At 44.6% G+C, this 20,119-nt stretch overlaps 1 protein-coding gene across 3 annotated transcripts; it reads left to right on the top strand.

Annotated features, from left to right (window-relative positions):
• The first annotated feature begins 297 nt into the window (after nt 1–297).
• Nucleotides 298–3,207, top strand: LOC148867246 (uncharacterized). Of its 3 annotated transcripts, none has more exons than XM_088980049.1 (5): nt 1,185–1,595; nt 1,743–2,245; nt 2,358–2,407; nt 2,538–2,612; nt 2,708–3,207. In XM_088980049.1, exons 2-5 carry the CDS (start codon nt 1,982–1,984, stop codon nt 2,715–2,717), a joined length of 399 nt encoding a protein of 132 aa, XP_088836175.1. In that variant the 5' UTR covers nt 1,185–1,595; nt 1,743–1,981; the 3' UTR covers nt 2,718–3,207. The 3 variants fall into 3 exon arrangements, with proteins under 3 accessions (XP_088836173.1, XP_088836175.1, XP_088836174.1); XM_088980048.1 differs by having other exon boundaries at nt 1,190–1,595; nt 1,670–2,245; XM_088980047.1 differs by having other exon boundaries at nt 298–2,245.
• The last annotated feature ends 16,912 nt before the right edge of the window (nt 3,208–20,119 follow it).

The following is a 20,119-nucleotide window of genomic DNA, read 5'->3' on the forward strand; positions in this document are numbered from 1 at the left end:
TAAGGGAATAAACATTGGCTTTTGATGCCATTAGATAATTTAGACCCTAGACAAGTTGGGGCCAAAGAGAGATAGACAGAAAGAGAGATCCACTCGCCCTCGAATTAGAAATATGGATTAATTCTATAATGTTAATGCAAATACATTAGCAGTTAATACTTCATTTCCATGTCTTCCTTTATAAATAGCAACCAATGGAGATTAATTTGAGATAGACACAGTCAAATCACACACACATAACAAAGAGAGAGAGACAGAGACAGAGATAGATGGGTGCTGGGTGTTCGAAGAAACATAGACATGGTACTATGTCATCACCATTGCTTTTACTTCTATTCTCCACCATTAAACCTTGAAATTATTTGGGCAAACGTCCCTGCATCATAAACCTTGAAATTAAAGGGCAAGAGGACCAAGTCCAAAAAAATCATCACCACACCTAAAGGGAGTGGCGGATTCGACAACTTGATGTCAGCAATTCTTTCTTGCATGGTGATTTATATGAAACTGTTTATATGTGCCAACCTCAAGGCTTTGAGGATTCGCAATACCCCTCCAATGTTTGTATGCTACAGAAGGCTCTCTATGGTTTGAAACAAGCACCTCGTGCTTGATTCGTAGTCTGTGGGTTATCTTGATGTGTAATGCGGGTTATCTTGATGTGGTTGGTAAGTGGTTATCTGGTTCGGGCGCAGGTTTGATCCGATTCGTAGTCTGTGGGTCCTGCCCGGGGTTTTCAACCCGTAATAGTAACTAATCACAATGCGACAATGAACCTTTGCCACATGTCCAAACTGGTCTCGGGTGGGGAAGTGCCCCACCCAATTTGCATGTACCAGTCTTGCCATTTGCTCAACTTTCATTGTTAATAGGAGTTTGCATCTGCTATTCACACAACGCATCTCACATTGATTTGATAATATGTCGTGGCCGCACATCAGAACATCTGAAATGTTTCCAAAATAACGTGAGATGTGACTGTGAGGTACGGGTGAGGCGCGCCCATTGTTGTGGGTCATTTTTGGATATAGGCATGCTGCACGACGGCCATTTTTAAATATAGGCATGCTGCACGATGGTCACTTTTTGATGTAGACATGCTTCACGTGGGTTGGCCATTGACACCCTCATTGGGGGTGGGGGCCCGGGGGGTTGTCTCATTATGTAAAATTGAATATGAAAGAGCCATAGGACATCTTATAAAGCGAAAGGATATTGAGCGCTAGCGCGAAAGCCGTTGCGCGTTAGCGCGCAGCCGTTTTCTTGCCTGCTGCTAGCGCGCGCTGTAGTTTTCTCGCTCGTTGCCTCAGGCCTAGCTTCCCCTTTCCCAAAATATAATTTATTATAGTTAGAGAATCTGAAATTTATACACTAAATCTTATTATTTAGTACTGTTTATTTTTTTTAAACTTAAACTTCTCCCTGTTGCATGAGAGACAAGTTTCTCTCTCCTATGACAACTTTTTTCTCCATTTTCCAGTATGACGCGTGTCTACACACTTATTGATTCTACTTTATTTCATACTTCGTGCATCTTTGTTTTTTGCAGCTGAGGCTTCCTTTTATCCTCTCCTTCTCGCAGGAAGAACCTGAGGGTAAGTCCTTTTAGAAACCTTGAGGAGTTTGGATCAGATTATTTTGTTCCTGGCTCTTACCATCTCGGCTTCAGTTTTGTACTTTATTAGTCTCGTCTTGTTCCTGTTTTATCTATGGTACTCCCTCGTCGATCGCTCCCGCACCAGCCCATTCGCCGCTGAAGTTGCAGAGGTTCTTATAGGGAGCTGAAGTCGGCCACTTAGGATTTCGGTGTATTCTCTGTGATGGGAAGTCTGTCGCTGTTAAGAAGCTCGATGCGTCTTCGTTGCAGGCGGAGAGGGAGTTTCAGAATGAGTTGCAGATTCTCGGTGGGCTGCGGTCGCCGTTTGTTGTTTCTCTTTTGGGGTATTGTGTTGAGAAGAAGAGGTTTTTTGTGTATGAGTATATGCCCAACAGGAGCTTGCAGGAATCCCTGTTTGGCGAAGGCTCTGCGTCGCCCAACTTGAATTGGGATCGGCAAAGGCTCTTGGCTTTACTTTTAAGTAAAGTTATGATTATCTGCAGAAAAGGTGGATCAAAAAGTAGAGTTATCGAAGAGAAGCAGAGAAAAGAAGGCAAAGCTGCTTTGCCAGAGGAATCTTCTGATGTTTCTCATTCGAGTTCATATTTCCCTTGCATGGATAAACTAAGGGAAAAGCTCTCTTTCGCTGTAAGGAACTTCTAAGCTTAATATTGGTTGCCCAGTTTTCAGTTGTAGATTTCCACTTGTACCGATCAAACTATATATATATTTGAGTTCATTTTGTAATCTGGACATACAGATTTGTCTTAAGATTTGCTTCGAACCGAGTACCACTCCTTGTGGCCGCAGGTAAAGAAAACAAAGATGAATAAACAAATTCAAACAGTACATGATTTTCTTGCTCTTCAATGGATTAATTCCCTCCTTTTGAGTATTTTCTTTTGAATTTATTGTCCTAATAGAGATTTTCGTCTTGCAGCTTTTGCAAGAAATGCCTTCGATCGGCTGCCGATAAATGTGGAAAGCGATGCCTAAAATGCAGGCAGCTAATTAGGTACGAGACGGTCGTAAGAAATTAGAGATTTGAAGAATTTTCTTTTATTAGGAGCTTGTATGGGCTTTAAAAGTAATCTTCCTTTGAGTTTGCAGCAATGGGTGATCTTGCACAATGAACATAGTTCTTTGGAACACGATACAATTTCTGTTTCCAAAAGAAGTTGAAGCAAGAAAGGCATCAGGAATGCTGAATAGCCATGAAGCTGAGCGCCGGAGCCCTGAAGAGGCAAGTCGAAATATCCCAGTTCCCAGAAGAATAGGAACAGTAGTAACGTCTACTCAGGTGGAGGAGGAAGAGGAGACATTGGGTTCAAGTTGGAGGAGAAGAAGAGGAGTGAGCAGTCAAGAGAAGAGTGTGAGAAGAGGATGACCCAGATTTTATTTCTAAGACCTTAGATTTTTTTTCTTTTTTCTTTTTTGCAATGCAATTTTAATTGCACTGATGTAAAAATATGAGAGTGCATATGATTTGAGTGCAAATTATGATTTATTTCTGTTTCAGATTTTACCTCATCTTATCTGTTTACATCGATGTCACTGAGTTGATTCACATTTTTTCATTCATGAATTTGAAGCTAGGCAGTTTGAGTTCACCCACCAGTATTTCAACTTCTGTGTGTCTATTTGTGCATCCTTGTGTCACCATCGTCATAGACCATTCTTTGTCAGCTTATGAGGGTGAATAATGCAAATTGTGTTAATGAATACTTTCAAGATGGGGGAAACAAAACTCACTCACCAGATAATCACATCTACAAGGGCTACAAGGCAGTTTTGGACTCCAAATCCACTGAAGAGGCAAAATCTGCATTTGATAGGAAAAGTCAAGCTGGTGCTTATGGTTCTGATTCTGAGGAAAATGAGAAGAATTGTAGTTGTTTCAATGGTGCTTATGGTTCTGATTCTGAGGAAAATGAGAAGAAATAGGATGCAGTTTTTTCTTTTTCCAATAAATAATCTTCTTTATTGACACTTCTTTATATATAAATTATTTTTTCTTTATTCTATATTGCTTAGACCTTTTTCGAGATTTTTTCTTTATTCTATAGTAGCCCTTTTCGCTAAATGGAATTTTACTGTTCAACACTGTGAACATCTCTCCCCGTCTCTCACAAATGTGTGCCTCATTCACCATTTTTCCTTATTGTCTCAGTTCGTACGTATACCTATTGCATGACAGACACGTATCGAGATTTTTCTTTCTTTCCAAAATTTTTGGAGATTTTTCTTTCTTTCCATCCCTTCTGTACCCACTGCATGACAGACACGTATCGAGATTTTTCTTTCTTTCCATCCCTTCTGTACCCACTGCATGACAAACACGTATCGAGATTTTTCTTTCTTTTCATCCCTTAATCCCCCAGTTTTTCTCTCTCCCTCCGTATCGTCACCGTCCCCTTAGAGCGGTAGATAAGATCATCCCCTCTTCCCCCTGTTTTTCTAGAGACTGAGATTGAGGACGATATGCATTATAAGCTGTCTCTCTCATGAAGATGTATCGCTCATGCAGAACACTAGCAATCGTCGACATGGTGAAGGCGAAGAATCCCAGTCGCTCTTGGATGCCGAGAGTTGTCTACATGCCAGAATATGGTAGCTGATGTAGTGCGATCTGCCCCCTCCTAAGGGGTTTCGCTCTTGGCAACGGACAACACCTGAGAAGGAGAAGATGAAGGATTTTCGGAGAGTTCGTCCGGCGGAAACACTTCAATGCTTAAATTAGAACTTAGCAAAAAGCTTAGAGAGTAATGACGAGCAGACTGGAGATGCCCACTACTCGATTACCAAAAATTCAATTATTTTTTTTCTTGGGGGCCGGAGCCCTTATATATTAATGTGTTGCCAAATCGAGTGTAACCGCCTCTGATTCTCTGCTACAGTCGTTATTCGTCAGGCTGGTTTGATTGGCACAGGTATCCGTCGCAGGGTACGGTCCTGTCACCTGAGAGACGTTATGCAGAGTTGGTGTGAGCTCCTTTGTAGCGAGCTCCTGTCACCTGAGCAATCTGACAAGCATGGTCTTGTCGGATAAGAAGTTTCCTGAAGGCTCCGGGTTACTCAGTAGCGAGCTCCTTTGTAGAGAGCTCCCTCGTAGCGAGCTGCCTTGCAGCAAGCCATTCTATAGCGAGCTATCTCATGGCAAGTTGTTCTGTTGGAGTTTCAACAAGCTCATTACGCCGAGTTGTGGCCAGGCTGTCACGCTGAGCTGTCACTTACGTCGAGTCATATCCACGTGTCCCTTAGTTAGGAGGTCGGGTCAAATCACCCTCTATCAATTGCCCCCCACTCCTCGGGTTAAGGGTCTTACCCTAGCTCGAGGAGTTCATGAAACGATGGGTGGATTTAACCCATAATTTAAACTAGGTTGACCGATTGCATGATGTATATGCGTGGATGTCAGGCAACTTCTGGATTTCTTGGGCGCAAAAAAATGCGCCAAACTGCCTTAAGTTTCGAAAGATGTGTAGTTAGCTTTATTTCAGTCTCGAAGGATGTGCAGTTGGCTTTATTACAAGCCGTTGGATCCGCTTTAATCGAGACCGTTGGTTTTTTGGGCATAGTGGCTATAAATAGGAGGGCCCTAAGCCTCATTTTCTTTATGCCAATTTGCCTTGTTATCAGTTTGAGGTCGCGCCTTCACCTTGTTTGCATGAGCTCCCTTCATTTTCGTCGCTTCCTCAGTTCACTTTTCTGGTGAGTCCTCTATTCTGTCCAAACAATGTCTGGGTATCTGTACTACGGTGGCTTTTCCCAAGAAGGTAATCAGGGTGAGGTCCCCTCGAGCTCGGGGGAGCTTGGGGGTTCCCTGAAGGGCAGGCTCCAGAAGTCTGTGAGGCCTTCGGTAACTCGGCTTCCACTTCCTGAGGTCAGGAACTTGATAGTTTCGGCCCTTCCTCCATGTCAATGGAGAGGCTTTGGGCCCTAGTCTCTTACTATAACCTCCCCAGGGATCTCATCTACAGCTTCCCATCTGGTAACTATCCCTAGGAACACGGCCACAACGAGATCGTGGTCTTTGAGGAGCAGCTCGTGGCTGGTCTCTGACTCCCTCTACATCCTTTGATAGTGGAGGTTCTCACCCATTTTAATGTCACCATAGACCAACTCCATCCGAACTCAATCCGGAATGTGATTGGGACAATTTCTCTATTTTTCGAGTAGTGTCTTCCTCTTTCCCTTGACATCTTTGCCACTGTCCTTTCAATTAAGAATGCCTCCCCCGGAGCCCCTCCAGAGAGGCGCTCATATTACTTTTCCCCTCGTCCTGGCTTCAAGCTCCTCCACGATCTGCCAAATAGGATCCCAGCCTGGAAGTGGGGTTATTTTGTAGTTCGCAACCCCGAGGGGTGGCCCTTTCCAACCCACTAGAGGGCCGCTGTTCAGGATTCGGGTGTTGAGCTGAACCCGAAAGTTCAGGAAACACTGTAGTCTTGGGCAGGGGTAGGCTTCATCTGTTGGGACTACTTGGTTGAGGACAAGCTCGTGTAGGCCGACTTGAGCCTCGGTAGGTCACCCTTAGGTCACATTTTCTTTTCTTTTCTTTTATTTTATTTTTTTCGAGCTGGACTAATGCCTTGTGATTCTTGTAGCCAACTGAAGGGATAGGAAACCATCATATGGACACCCAAGATTGTGAATACAACTCCTACCAAGAACTTGATTCTTCCCAAGAATCACCTGGATGGCTTGTGAATACAACTCCTACCAAGATCTGATCTTGATTTCTCCCAAGCAATGGAGATCAAACTGCTATAGGCGGCGGCTGCAGGAAGGATGCGGCTAGAGAGAATTTGTAGGGTGCAGAATTCTCTCCTCTATGATCTCAGCTCTGAAGACAAGACTGTTGCTGGTGATTGTGTGTCTAAAGGCTGCCACCCCCTCTTCCTTTTATAGACTTAAAGGGATCAACTCCTAATCCCATTAGGAGTTGCTAACCCAAATCATATTTGGATTAGAAGTCCCTTTAAGATAAGTGATAAACCTTATCTTATCTGCAGATTAGATCAGCCAGTTCCTAATCTAATTAGGAAGTTTCCAAATCTAAATCTCATTTAGATCTTGGACTCTCTGAGTGGATAGGGTGTGGGCCCAATCCTATCAGCTGATCTTATCTCAGAATTCGCCCCTTAAAGACTAATCAAATTAGCCAAGTTCGAAATGGGCTTAAGGCCCATTTAGGGTTATGTATTCATTAAACCTTCCAAACTGCTACCCAGTTGGGCTTCCTTGTATGGCGTGGGACCCAAACATTGATCTACACATCAGCCACATGGGTTCAGCCCAGCCTTTGTTACAAAGCCTGGCCGAATACACTGTTATGGACAGTGCACCCCCTGAAACCCATCAGATGGGCTCTATGGGCCCAACACTTACCCTAAGTGGTCTCTGGGCCAAGCCACCTTGTAACACCCAGGGACTGTGGACAGATGCAAGGTTAGCCCATCAGGTATTATCCTCAATGGCTATACACTTAACCTCTCAGCCCATAATGATCATACACTGCCCGACAAGAGAGGACCTCTCCCTCGGCTGCAAGGAACAGTGTTGCACTCTCTCAAGTATGGATCCCTGGAATTAAAACCTTTTGCAAACATTTCAAAACCATAATATATATACTTTTTATATCTCATATAAAATATATTTTGCAAAACAAATCTCAACGATTGAAATCAGCTGCCGGCAGTCTTGGTTTCCATCAGTGAGAGTGCATCCCCAATCATTACCTTTGTCCGACAAAGGGGCTGATCCTGTTACTATGATCACCCACTCAGATGAATTCTCAGACTGTCCCAACATACCCAGGTTTCGACCCCCGCTAAGGATCTCACTGATTGGTATATCAAAGACAACCCAATCCGACACTTAGAGCAATATCATAATCGAGTCTAGGGGTCAGGTGTAACTTTTCAATTTTGCCCATCAATCTCCAAGGTCCAGAGCAATACTGGAAATCTAGTCCAGTTCAAATATTCAATTAATCCCACATTGTATGTGCCTAGGGTCTCACCCCGGTAGCTGAGACAAGCCACCCCAACCGACTTGGTGGCACCACAGTGTCAGCCTTGTCAGGATAGGTCTCCCCAGACCGACCCACTGGCTGTGAACATTCTAAACTAACATGAGTCTCATTAAGTGTCCAGTTTAAGGGTATTACACAAAAACATACCAAGGGAACATGAATCAAATATGCACTTTTATTCATTTACAATAAACTCATAAAGTACATCAATTTGATTGAAGCTAAGGGCATACAAAACTGTCTAACACCAACATGTCTGGTGTGGATGCACATCACCTTTTGTTGAGCAACCAGAAGCGCAGGGCGAAGAGGTCGTGCCCCGACCAGGCGTCCACTTATGGGGTCACCGAGTTTGAGGTTGTAAACCCTGCTTTTGTTCCGCCGTCGGAGGTCCCACCTGTGCCCTTTGTGGGAGTAGCCGCGGGAGGCGGCGAAGAAGAAGAGGTCCCACCCTAGGAGCAGTACCCTTCAGCCTCGCAGTCTGGCCCCACTGTCTTCCCGCAGTTTCCTACCGAGGGGAGGGACGAAAGCGTCACCAACTTACTCGGTAGGGTCCTTCCCAATTTAGCCCAAGCTTACCAACACCGGGCTCAGGCACCATAACATTACGAAGGACCAGGTCACCGACACAGAGGTTCCGCTTCTTGACCCTGGTGTTATAGTACCGAGCTACTCTCTGCTGGTAGGCCGCGGTCCTAATGTATGCGAGGTCCCATACTTCATCGAGTAGGTCGAGGTTGGTGTGTAGCTCGTCTTCATTTGCCTTGTCATCATACACTTTCAGACGTAGCTTGGGAACTTCGATCTCGGCTGGGATGACTGCTTCAGTGCCATAAGTGAGGTTGAAGGGAGTCTCGCCTGTTGCGGTCTTTACCGTGGTCCGATAAGCCCATAGTACACTGAGTAGCTCGTCTACCTAGAGTCCCTTAGCTCAGTCAAGGCGTGCCTTCAGTCCGCGGAGAATGTCTCTGTTCGTGACCTCCGCCTGACCGTTTGCTTGAGGGTGTGCTATCGAGGTGAAATTTTGTTGAATCCCCATATCTTTACACCAGTTCTGGAATTTAATATCCTCGAATTGCTTATCGTTGTCAGAGATTAGTACTTGGAGTAGTCCGAAACGACACACTATACTCTTCCAAAAGAAGTTTTGCACATTCCACGCTGTGATCGTCGTGAGAGGTTCGGCTTTTACCCACTTGGTAAAATAATCAACTGCCACCACTAAGAACCTCCTCTGCCCTGTCGTTGGTGGAAATGGTTCGAGTATATTGATCTCCCACTGTGCAAAAGGCCACGGGCTGGTGAGATAATTTAGGTGGCGACAGGCTGGTGGTGGATGTTGGTGTACTTCTGGCACTTGTCACATCTTCTGACGATCTCGATCACATTTTCCTTCATTGTTGGCCAGTAATATCCCTATCGTGGCACTTTCTGGGTGAGAGTCCTACCCCCCAAGTGCCCACCGCACAGGCCCTCATGAGTGTCACGGAACACGAGGTTGGCTTCGAAAGGTCACAAACAACGCAGATAGGGGAGTGTGTAAGATGTTCGGTATAGCCGTTCGTCTATTATGACGTATTTGGCTGCCTGACGCTCTACCCTTCTGGCGGCATTGCGATTTGCAGAGAGGGTCCCGTGTAGCAGGAAGCTCGTGAGCGGATCAATCTAGCTCGGCTCTGCTTGAACGATAGGAGCGACCTCCTTTGCCCCCTTGAGAATGCTAGACTGAGGCAAGTTCTCTATGTACACGGTCCTCATGGTATTATCACTGGTGCTGGCTCGGCCTCAGCGTTCTCTGATATCGAGATTTGCTTGATGAAGTGTGACTGGAAGTTGAGTAGAGTCTCTCTTACTTTGGCTAAGTAGGTGATCATGGTTGGCTCGCGGGCTTCGTATTCACCTGTAACTTGGTTAATCACGAGCTGGGAATCACTGCAGACGACGATGTGTTTGGTTTTCACTTTGTTTGCTAGAGCCAGCCCAGCTAGTAACGCCCCGTATTCCGTTTCATTGTTGGACGCCACGAACTCAAAGCGCAACACATACTCTAGCTTCACCTCACTTGGCCCATATAGAACGATTCCTGCTCCGCTTCCCTATTGGTTGGATGAGCCATCTACGTGAAGGATCCAGGGCTCCTCATCCCAGCTCGGGTTTGATCTAACTAGGAGAGAAGTTGCATTGGTTGCTACTTCACGGTACTCGAGCTCAACCTGCCTAGTAACCTCGGGCTCAAACGGCCTGGGGACTTCGGTGCTGAAAGTACATTTTGCGACAAAGTTGGCTAAGGCTTGGGCCTTGATAGCAGCTCGCGACTTGTACTGGAGGTTGTACTCGCTGAGTTCGATGGCCCACTTCGTCAACCTACTGTTAGACAGCTTTGTATGCCCTTAGATTCAATCAAAATGATGTACTTTATGAATTTATTGTAAATGAATAAAAGTGCATATTTGATTCATGTTCCCTTGGTATGTTTCTGTGTTATACCCTTAAACTGGACACTTAATGAGACTCATGTTAGTTTAGAATGTTCACAACCAGTGGGTTGGTCTTGGGAGACCTATCCTGACAAGGCTGACACTGTGGTGCCACTAAGTCAGTTAGGGTGGCTTGTCTCAGCTACTAGGGTGAGACCCTAGGCACATACAGTGTGGGATTAAATGAATCTTTGAACTGGACTAGATTTTCAGTATTGCCCTGGACCTTGGAGATTGATGGGCAAAACTGGAAAGTTACACCCGACCCCTAGACTCGATTATGATACTACACTAGGTGTTGGATTAGGCTGTTTTTGATGTACCAATCAGTGAGATCCTTAGCGGGGGTCAAAACCTAAGTATGTTGGGATAGTCTGAGAATTCATCTGAGTGGGTGATCATAATGACAGGATCAGCCCCTTTGTCGGACAAAGGTAATGATCAGGGATGCACTCTCACTGATGGAAACCAAGACTGCCGATAGCCGATTTCAATCGTTGAGATTTGTTTTGCACAATATATTTTATATGAGATATAAAAGTATATATATTGTGATTTCAAAATGTTTGCAAATAGGTTTTAATTCCCGGGATCCATATATGAGAGAGTGCAACACTGTTCCTTGCAGCCGAGGGAGAGGTCCTCTCTTGTCGGGCAGTGTATGATCATTATGGGCTGAGAGGTTAAGTGTAAGACCATTGAGGATGATACCTGATGGGATAATCTTGCATCTGCCCACAGTCCCTGGGTGTTACAAGGTGGCTTGGCCCATGGACCACTTAGGGTAAGTGTTGGGCCCATAGAGCCCATCTGATGGGTTTTAGGGGGTGCATTGTCCATAATAGTGTATTCGGCCAGGCCTTGTAACAAAGGTTGGGCTGAATCCATGTGGCTGATGTGTAGATCAATATTTGGGTCCCACGCCATACAAGGAAGCCCAACTGGGCAACAGTTTTTTCTTCAGAGTTGAGATCACAGAGGAGAGAATTCTGCACCCTACAAATTCTCTCTAGCCGCCTCCTTCTTGCAGCCGCCGCCTATAGCAGTTTGATCTCCATTGCTTGGGAGAAATCAAGATCAGATCTTGATTCCAATCTTTTGGAGAAAAGATTGGTAAAAGTTGTATTCACAAGCCATCTAGGTGATTCTTGGGAAGAATCAAGTTCTTAGGAAGGACACTGCTGATTCTGCTCAACCTTGCACTGCGCCATCTTCAGTGGGAGCAGTTTTTGGTTTCTACCTTGGGCGTGAACACCTCCATTGAGAGATATTGTTTCTTTGTATTAGGTATTATCTCTCTCTCCTCCTTTTGGTTCAGATCTGGTTCAGTTTATGGTTCAAGAATGATCCTTGAAAATATGATTTTCTAAATAGGGAATTCGATTCCCAGTTGAAGGGAGAGAAAATTTTTTGAAATTCGCTCCCTTTATTCCGCAATTTTTGGGCATCCATGTGTTGGATTTCTTATCCCTTCACCTACCAGAGACCTTGGGCTTGACTAGGACTTGCCTCAGAGGTTTGTTGGTGAGGACAACGACAGTATGAGCTTGAAAATATGGGTGAAGCTTCCGAGCTGCAATAACTAGAGCATACACCAACTTTTCAATCTCTAGATATCTCGCCTCTGCTCCCTGCAACACTTTGCTAACATAGTAGATAGGTTGTTGGACTCTATCTACCTCTCTTATTAGTATTGATCTGACCACCTCGTCACTTGTAGAGAGGTACAGCTCCAAAACATCATCCTCCTCGGGTCGGGTTAAGACCGGGATATTGGCGAGGTACTTTTTGAGCTCATCGAATGCGAGCTAGCATTCTTCAGTCCATTCAAAGCCTTTGCTTTTAATTGCCTTAAAGAAAGATAGGCAACGATCTACTGGCTTAGAGCGGCTATGCAACCATTCAGCCTCTAAACCTCCTTCAATTTTTGGGGTGGTCTCATATCTAGAATGGCTTTAAATTTTTCCGGGTTGGCCTCAATGCCACGCTGGTTGACGATGTACCCTAGGAATTTACCCGATGTGACACCGAAGACACACTTGTTTGGATTTAGTTTCATATTGAACTTACGCAAAATTTCAAAACAGAATGCAAGTCCTATATTAAATCATTTGAAAACAGAGTCTTGACGACCATGTCGTCTACATAACATTCTACTTTTCTGCCAATTAATGGCTCAAATAATTTATTTACAAGTCTTTGGAATATTGCCTCGACATTTTTCAGTCCGAAGGGCATGACATTGTAGCAGTACAGGCTGAGCTCGGTTATGAAGGCTGTCTTTTCTTTGTCAGCAGGGTCCATCCTGATATGGTTGTAGCCCGAATAGGCATCTAAGAAACTCAGCAACTCATGCCCTGAGGTCGTGTCCACCAAACAGTCGATCCTGGGGAGTGGGAAGCGGTCCTTTGGGCAAGCTCGATTCAGGTCGGTATAATCGACACACATGCCCCATTTACTGTTAGCCTTTCTTACTAGAATGGTGTTGGCCACCCAGCTCGGGTAATGGAGTTCCCTGATAAAGTTGGTTGCGAGGAGCTTCCTGACCTCGTCAACTGCTCTCCAGTGCTTCGGGGCTAAGTTGCATTTCTTCTGTCTAACGGGCCTAACTACAAGATCAGTATTCAGCTTGTGAGTGATGATGCTAGGGTCTATGCTGGGCATCTCTACCGTAGACCATGCAAAAACATCTAAATTTTCAAGTAAGTAACTTACTAGTTGGAATCACAGAGGCTCCTCGATTAAAGTGCCGATCTAGAGTGTCCAAGCTGGGTTCTCTGTTGAAGTCGGGATGGAGATGGTCTCTTCTGTGGGTGCAGCTTGCTCCTCGCACTACTCCGTAAGTTGCTCTAGCTCGAGGTCGTTTGCCACATTGACTTTCCCTTTGAGGGCGGCGACATAGCACTTGCGAGACTCAAGTTGATCGCCTCGCACCACCCCAACTCCGAAATCCATAGGAAACTTCATCGCCAGATAGTAAGACCACCGCACATAGGGTGTGGGTGATGGGCTGACCTATTATGGCGTTGTACGGGGAGGGAGTCGCGCCCACCAAGAAGTCATGGTTGGGCCTCACTATGCTAGGCCAAGTGCCGACCTCCACAAGTATAATAATTCTCCCCAGGGGCTGACTTCCTCTCCACTAAAACTCACCAAGGGAGTATTTGCGGGCTTAAGGTCGCTCTCTTGGAGCTTGAGCTTGTCGAATGCCGCCGTGAAAAGAATGTCCGCCAAACTGCCAGAATCGATGAGGACACAATTGAGTTCGAAGTTGTTGATCCTTATCTTCATGACGAGCGCATCATTGTGGGGGTAGTGGACCCCATGTGCATCGTCCTCCATGAAGAATATTGAGTTTTCCATCCTTGAGCCTCCATCGTCAAGATAATACAATCCACCAGCTTCATGCCCTCCACTAATCTTCTTCTCCGTCATTAGATCCTGAAAAACACAAGAAGAAGTGTAAAATGTGATAGAACAATTGAGGGATTTGGTTAGTTTGCTAACAAACATAAGATTAAAAGAAAACTTGAGAACATATAAGACAGAAAACAAAGATAGAGATGTAGTGGTAAAATTACCAATACCGTAGATGGGGGAAGTAGATTCCTTATTAAGGGTAACATTATTTGATGTAGAGATCCATTAGCAAGGGTAACATTACCAACACCGTAGACAAGATAGATATCCATTAGCAAGATAATAAAATCCACCAGCTTCATGCCCTCCACCAATCTTCTTCCCTGTTGTTAGATCCTGAAAAACACAAGAAGAAGGATAAAATGTGATAGAACAATTGAGGGATTTGGTTAATTTGCTAACAAACATAAGATTAAAAGGAAACTTTGGAACATATAAGACAGAATACTAAGATAGAAATGTAGTGGTAACATTACCAACACCCAAAGATTGCGGAATAAGGGGCGAATTTCAAAATTTTTTTTTCTCTCCCTTCAACAGGGAATCACATTCCCTGTCTCAGAATTCGCCCCTTTTATTAACTAAATAAATAGCCCAGTTCGAAATGGGCTTTAGGACCATTAAGCTTATGTGCTCACTCAACCTTCCTAACTACTGCCCAGTTGGGCTTCCTTGTATGGCGTGGGACCCAAGAATTGATCTACACTTCAGCCACATGGGTTCGGCCCAGCCTTTGTTATAAGGCCTGGTCGAATACACTGTTAAAGACAGTGCACCCCCTGAAACCCATCAAATGGGCTCTATGGGCCCAACACTTACCCTAAGTGGTCCCTGGGCCAAGCCACCTTGTAACACCCAGGGACTGTGGGCAGATGCAAGGTTAGCCCATCAGGTATTATCCTCAATGGCTATACACTTAACCTCTCAGCCCTTAATGATCACACACTGCCCGACAGGAGAGGACCTCTCCCTTGACTGCAAGGAACAGTTTTGCACTCTCCACTTATATGGATCCCGGGAATTAAAACCTTTTGCAAACATTTTAGAAACCATAATATATATACTTTTATATCTCATATAAAATATACTTTGCAAAACAAATCTCAATGGCTGAAATCGGCTGCCGGCAGTCTTGGTTTCCAACAGTGAGAGTGCATCCCCGATCATTACCTTTGTCCGATAAAGGGGCTGATCCTGTCACTATAATCACCCACTCAGATGAATTCTCAGATTGTCCCAACATACCCAGGTTTTGACCCCCACTAAGGATCTCACTGATTGGTACATCAAAAACACCCCGATCCGACACCTAGTGTAGTATCATAATCGAGTATAGGGGTCGGGTGTAACTTTCCTGTTTTGCCCATCAATCTCCAAGGTCTAGGGCAATACTGGAAATCTGGTCTAGTTCAAAGATTCAATTAATCCCACACTGTATGTGCCTGGGGTCTCACCTGGGTAGCTGAGACAAGCCACCTCAACCGACTTGATGGCACCACAGTGTCAGCCTTGTCAGGATAGGTCTCCCCGGACCGACCCACTGGCTGTGAACTTTCTAAACTAACACGAGTCTCAATAAGTGTCCAGTTTAAGGGTATTACACGGAAACATACCAAGGGAACATGAATCAAATATGAACTTTTATTCATTTACAATAAACTCATAAAGTACATCAATTTTGATTGAAGCTAAGGGCATACAAAACTGTCTAACAGCTCGCACTTGCACTTAGGTCCAATCAGGTACTAGCCGGAGTCCCATGCTTTCCACGTGTTTCTCAAACACTTTCTGTGTCAGTGGCTTAGTCAATGGGTCTACCACATTCTCCGTTGATGCTACCTCTTACTATCATCCTCCCGTAGGTCCAGTGTTGTCATACAACAATGGAATGGGTGATGTGCTGAATTCCAAATTCATGAATGAACACCTTCATTCATAAGGCAGCCTCACTTACGGCAATGTGCTTGGCTTGGGTTGTGGACTATTAATTTGCAACTTAGGACCCCTGTTTGCTGACATTCAGGAAACAACACACGATCCTATCGTGAAAACATATCCAGATGTAGACTTTCTATCATTTGGGTCTGACTGGAAATCGACATCTGTATACCCTTGGATCTGTAGTGAGCTACCATCGAATACTAGACAAAACTCTTTTGTCCTTCGAAGGTATTTAAGTATGTTTTTCACAGCAGTCCAATGCTCCTGCCCTGGGTTGGCCTGAAATCTGCTTATTTTACTCACTGCCTGAGCTATGTCAGGACGAGTGCACAACATGGCATACATGATACTCCCCACGGCAGAGGCATAGGGAACGTCTTTCATGCCATCAATCTCCTCAGAAGTCTTGGGGGACATCTTCTTGGAGAGAGTGACTCCGTGCCTAAAAGAAACATTTCCTTTCTTGGAGTTTTCCATGCTGTATCTCTTGACTATTTTGTCAATATAAGTAGATTGGGACAATCTTATTATTCGCTTCGATCTATCTTTATAGAGTCGAAGACCCAGTATATAGGAGGCTTCTCCAAGATCTTTCATTGAGAATTGCTGTGATAACAATACTTTCACCGTAGTTAACATACCTACATCATTCCCAATGAGTAGAATGTCATCTACATACAGAACCAAGAAGGTAACCTTATCTCCACTGTACTTCCTGTAGACACAGGGTTCATCCGGATTCTGCTCGAAGTCAAACAATTTGACGGCAGAGTCAAAACGGATGTTCCAACTTCTAGAAGCTTGCTTAAGTCCATAAATGGATCTATTAAGTTTACATACCATGTTTTCCTGACCTACAGCAATGAAGCCTTGCGGCTGCTACATATAGATATCTTCAGTAAGATCTCCATTCAAGAATGCAGTTTTGACATCCATTTGCCAAATCTCATAATCATGGTATGCTGCTACAGCTAGCAGGATCCTAATGGATTTAAGCATGGCCACAGGCGAAAATGTTTCCTCATAATCGATGTCCTCTTTCTGAGTGTACCCTTTCGCCACCAGGCGAGCCTTGAAGGTCTCAACCTTACCATCGGGGCCCTTCTTCCTCTTGTAAATCCATTTGCAACCGATTACTTTTACCCCAGAGGGCGGATCTACTAGAGTCCAAACTCCATTGGTCTCCATTGAGTCCATCTCTGCTCTCATGGCCTCCACCCACTTCTGGGAATCTATGTCCAACATAGCTTCCGTGTAAGTCACGGGATCCTCCTCACTAGTCAAGGTTTCCACCAGGTAACTATCCTGGTCATAACCATAACGGACTGGTGGCCTGGATACCCGAGTGGATCTTCTAGGTTGGTCACTACCTGGAACTTGTGGGACATCTCCCACTGCTCCTGAGCTCTCCTCATCAAGAACAACTTCCTGACGATGGGTGTCCAAGATATAGTCGGTTTCCAAGAATTGCGCATTATGGCTGCAGAACACTTTCTGCTCACTTGGGTCATAGAATAGGTAACCTACAGATCCTTTTGGGTAGCCTACAAATAGGCAATGACTGGTCTTAGATTCCAACTTTTCTGCACTCGTTCTTTTAACGTGTGCTGGACAACCCCAAATCTTCAAGTGTCTGACACTTGGTTTCTTTCCGGTCCAAAGTTCATATGGAGTATTTGGAACCGATTTGGTTGGAATCCAATTCAGCACATAAATCGCAGTCTCTAATGTGTAACCCCAAAAGGATGTGGGTAACTCTGAGTGTATGAGAAGTGACTGGACCATATCCAATAAGGTCCTATTCCTCCTCTCCAAAACACTATTAAGTTGTGGTGTAGCAGGAGGAGCTAATTGTGATACTATCCTATTGTCCTTTAAGTAGTCCTTGAATTCGTCAGAGAGATACTCGCCACCTCGATCTGATCGAAGGGCCTTAATTTCTCTCCCTAACTGTTTCTTGACCTCTTTTCTGAACTCTTTTAACCTTTCAAAGGATTCAGACTTGTGTCTCATTAGGTACACGTAATTGTATCGTGAAAAATCATCTGTGAAGGTGATGAAATACACGTGTTGATTTCGTGTCCTAACACTCAGGAGACCACATACATCAGTATGTATTAGGTCAAGTGTGCCCGTACATCTTTCAGGCTTACCGTTAAATGGCCATTTCGTCATCTTGCCTTGTAGGCAAAGCTCACAAGTGGAAAGATCTTCTACAGTTAGAAAATCCAAAGGACCATCCTTTACCAACCTTGTGATTCGGTCAACACCGATGTGGCTAAGTCGATAATGCCACAGACACGTGGGATTAACTGTATCATGAGCTCTCTTCTTAGGTATTTCAGCCGACGTAGTTTCGGTCATGTTAGTTTCTAGAGAAGGATGTAGAACATAGAGACCGTTCTCTAGTTCCCCGTATGCGATGAATCTGTTGTTTCTTTTAATAGTAATCGTATTACTAAAGAAGACAGAATAACCATCTGCACACAGTTTTGAGACAGAAATCAAATTTCTCCTTAAATTTTGCACATAAAGACAGTCTTTCAGTACAATTGTTCATTCTCTAAAAATTAATTCCACGGTTCCTATGGCCGTGGCTGCAACAGTTGCAGTAGTCCCCAAGAAGAGTGTGACTTCTCCTTCACTCAGCCTTCTGCTTACCTTGAACCCCTGTTTTGAGTTACAAGCATGAGTTGAAGCCCCGGAGTCAATACACCAGGATGCAGAAGCTACCAACAAATTGGTTTCTATAACATAAGTTTCGAAGTTACCTTTCTTGGATTTCAGGTAGGCAGGACAGTTCCTTTTCCAGTGGCCGGTCTTCTTGCAGAAGTGACAGGCATCCGATGCTTTGTCTTTCTTCTGCTTCTTGCTCTTAGCGGTTTTCTTCTGAGGCTTCTTTGCCTTCCTCTTTCTCTTGCCTATCTTGCCAGCTTCAACAAGCATGGCTACAGGCTCATCCTTTCTAATCAGTTCTTCAGCTCTTTGCAACATATTGCTGAGCTCTTGTAAGCTGACATTCAGCTTGTTCATGTTATAGTTCATGATGAACGGATTAAAGGAAGGAGGCAAAGAGTTAAGGATAGCATCTGTCTGGGTTGCAAGGTCCAACCCGGATCCAAGAGCCTCCAGTTCGTTGATGTATCCCATCATCCGAAGACAATGGTCGTGAACTTGTTGACCCTTGGACATTTGTGCGGTCATGAACTGTTTCACGACCTTTTGTCGAGTAGAACGATTCTGCTCTTCATACATTGTCCTGAGACAGTCCAATATGTCTTTGGCAAGTTCGATCTGATTGAACTGCCTCTGTATCGAGTTGTCTATGGAGGCAATGATGTAACACCGGGCAAGGGAGTTTTTCTCCTCCCATTCTTGATAGTTTCTCCTTTGGGCCTCGGAAGCTCTATCACCCGGACGCTCTGGGGCAAGATTCTTTGCCACTTTGTCCAACTTTTCAGAAGCTAGGACCAGCATAAGGTTCCTGTACCAGTCAACATAGTTTGGGCCCTTCAACTTGTTGTCATCAAGCAGTTTTGCAAAAGATCCGTTTGCTATTTTCTGATAAAAGAGCAAACATCAGTCCACAACCTAATTTGATTCATGTTCATTTCATAGATATGGATTTTAATCCACGATCCATTTCCATTTATTCGTCTCTGAGATTTCCCTTCTCTCTCAGTGACGGAGACTACGGGTTGTCTCTGGAAATGTGGGAAATCACATAGGGTGCATGGAGCCAATTGTTTCAGCTGCATAACCCCACCACCTTTCTGTGAAGGATCGCATCCACTCATCATATGAGTTTTCCCTTTGGCCTCTGTTAGACAAGGTTCAGAGCCATTTTTAGGTAAACCTTTTTGTCCAGTGAGGGCTTACCCATCATATTCGTGAATGCCAAGGTACCGTGAGAGAGTTCCCATTTTCTTGTGAAGCCCCTCCCACATCGGTCTATGACGCCCCTATCATCTTATGAAACACTCAGACAAGCCCAACAGCAAATGGATAGCCCATTTTCTGGTGCGTTTCCTCATTACTGAAGGACCCATCCTCATGCTAATGATGGAAGGTCTTTAGAGAGTTCATCATATGAATCTCCCTATCACATGCACTCATATTAGCTAGAGGGAACAAAATTACGCCCTAGTTTGATTTAGGTCAAACCAAAGTGGCTCCCACTGACTTTCACAAAGCCAGATTTCGGTGGGCCTTGAATCGGCTAGGGTTCCGCACGTAACCTCTTGATGAGGTGTGGGGCCCACCACTGAGGGAAGTCATCCAATGACCAAAAGGGACACCATGGCAATGATGTGCATTCAGCCATGGTGTGCGCAAGAGCCACTGTCGAATGAGCATGGGCCAAGCACTTATGGCCCATGTACGCAGCACATCACACATCCATACATCACATGCAGGGATAAATTGATCCAATCAATTAATTATCTGTAAGGCCCATTGGAAGCCCGTTAAAATTCCATAATATTAACCATTAGTATTATCTAGGTATATGGGTTGAATTAGGGTTACCCAGTTCGGCCCATATAGCTTTATCCTTTAAAATGGGCTTTTGCAGTTTTAACTATTTAAAACTGGGCCTTTACAGGCTGGGCCGAATTAACCATTTAATTAAATATCAATCCTTAGGCC

Source organism: Nelumbo lutea, chromosome 3 (genome assembly GCF_056320005.1).
Source record: "Nelumbo lutea isolate HS-2025 chromosome 3, American lotus-T2T, whole genome shotgun sequence".
Classification (NCBI taxonomy): domain Eukaryota; kingdom Viridiplantae; phylum Streptophyta; class Magnoliopsida; order Proteales; family Nelumbonaceae; genus Nelumbo; species Nelumbo lutea.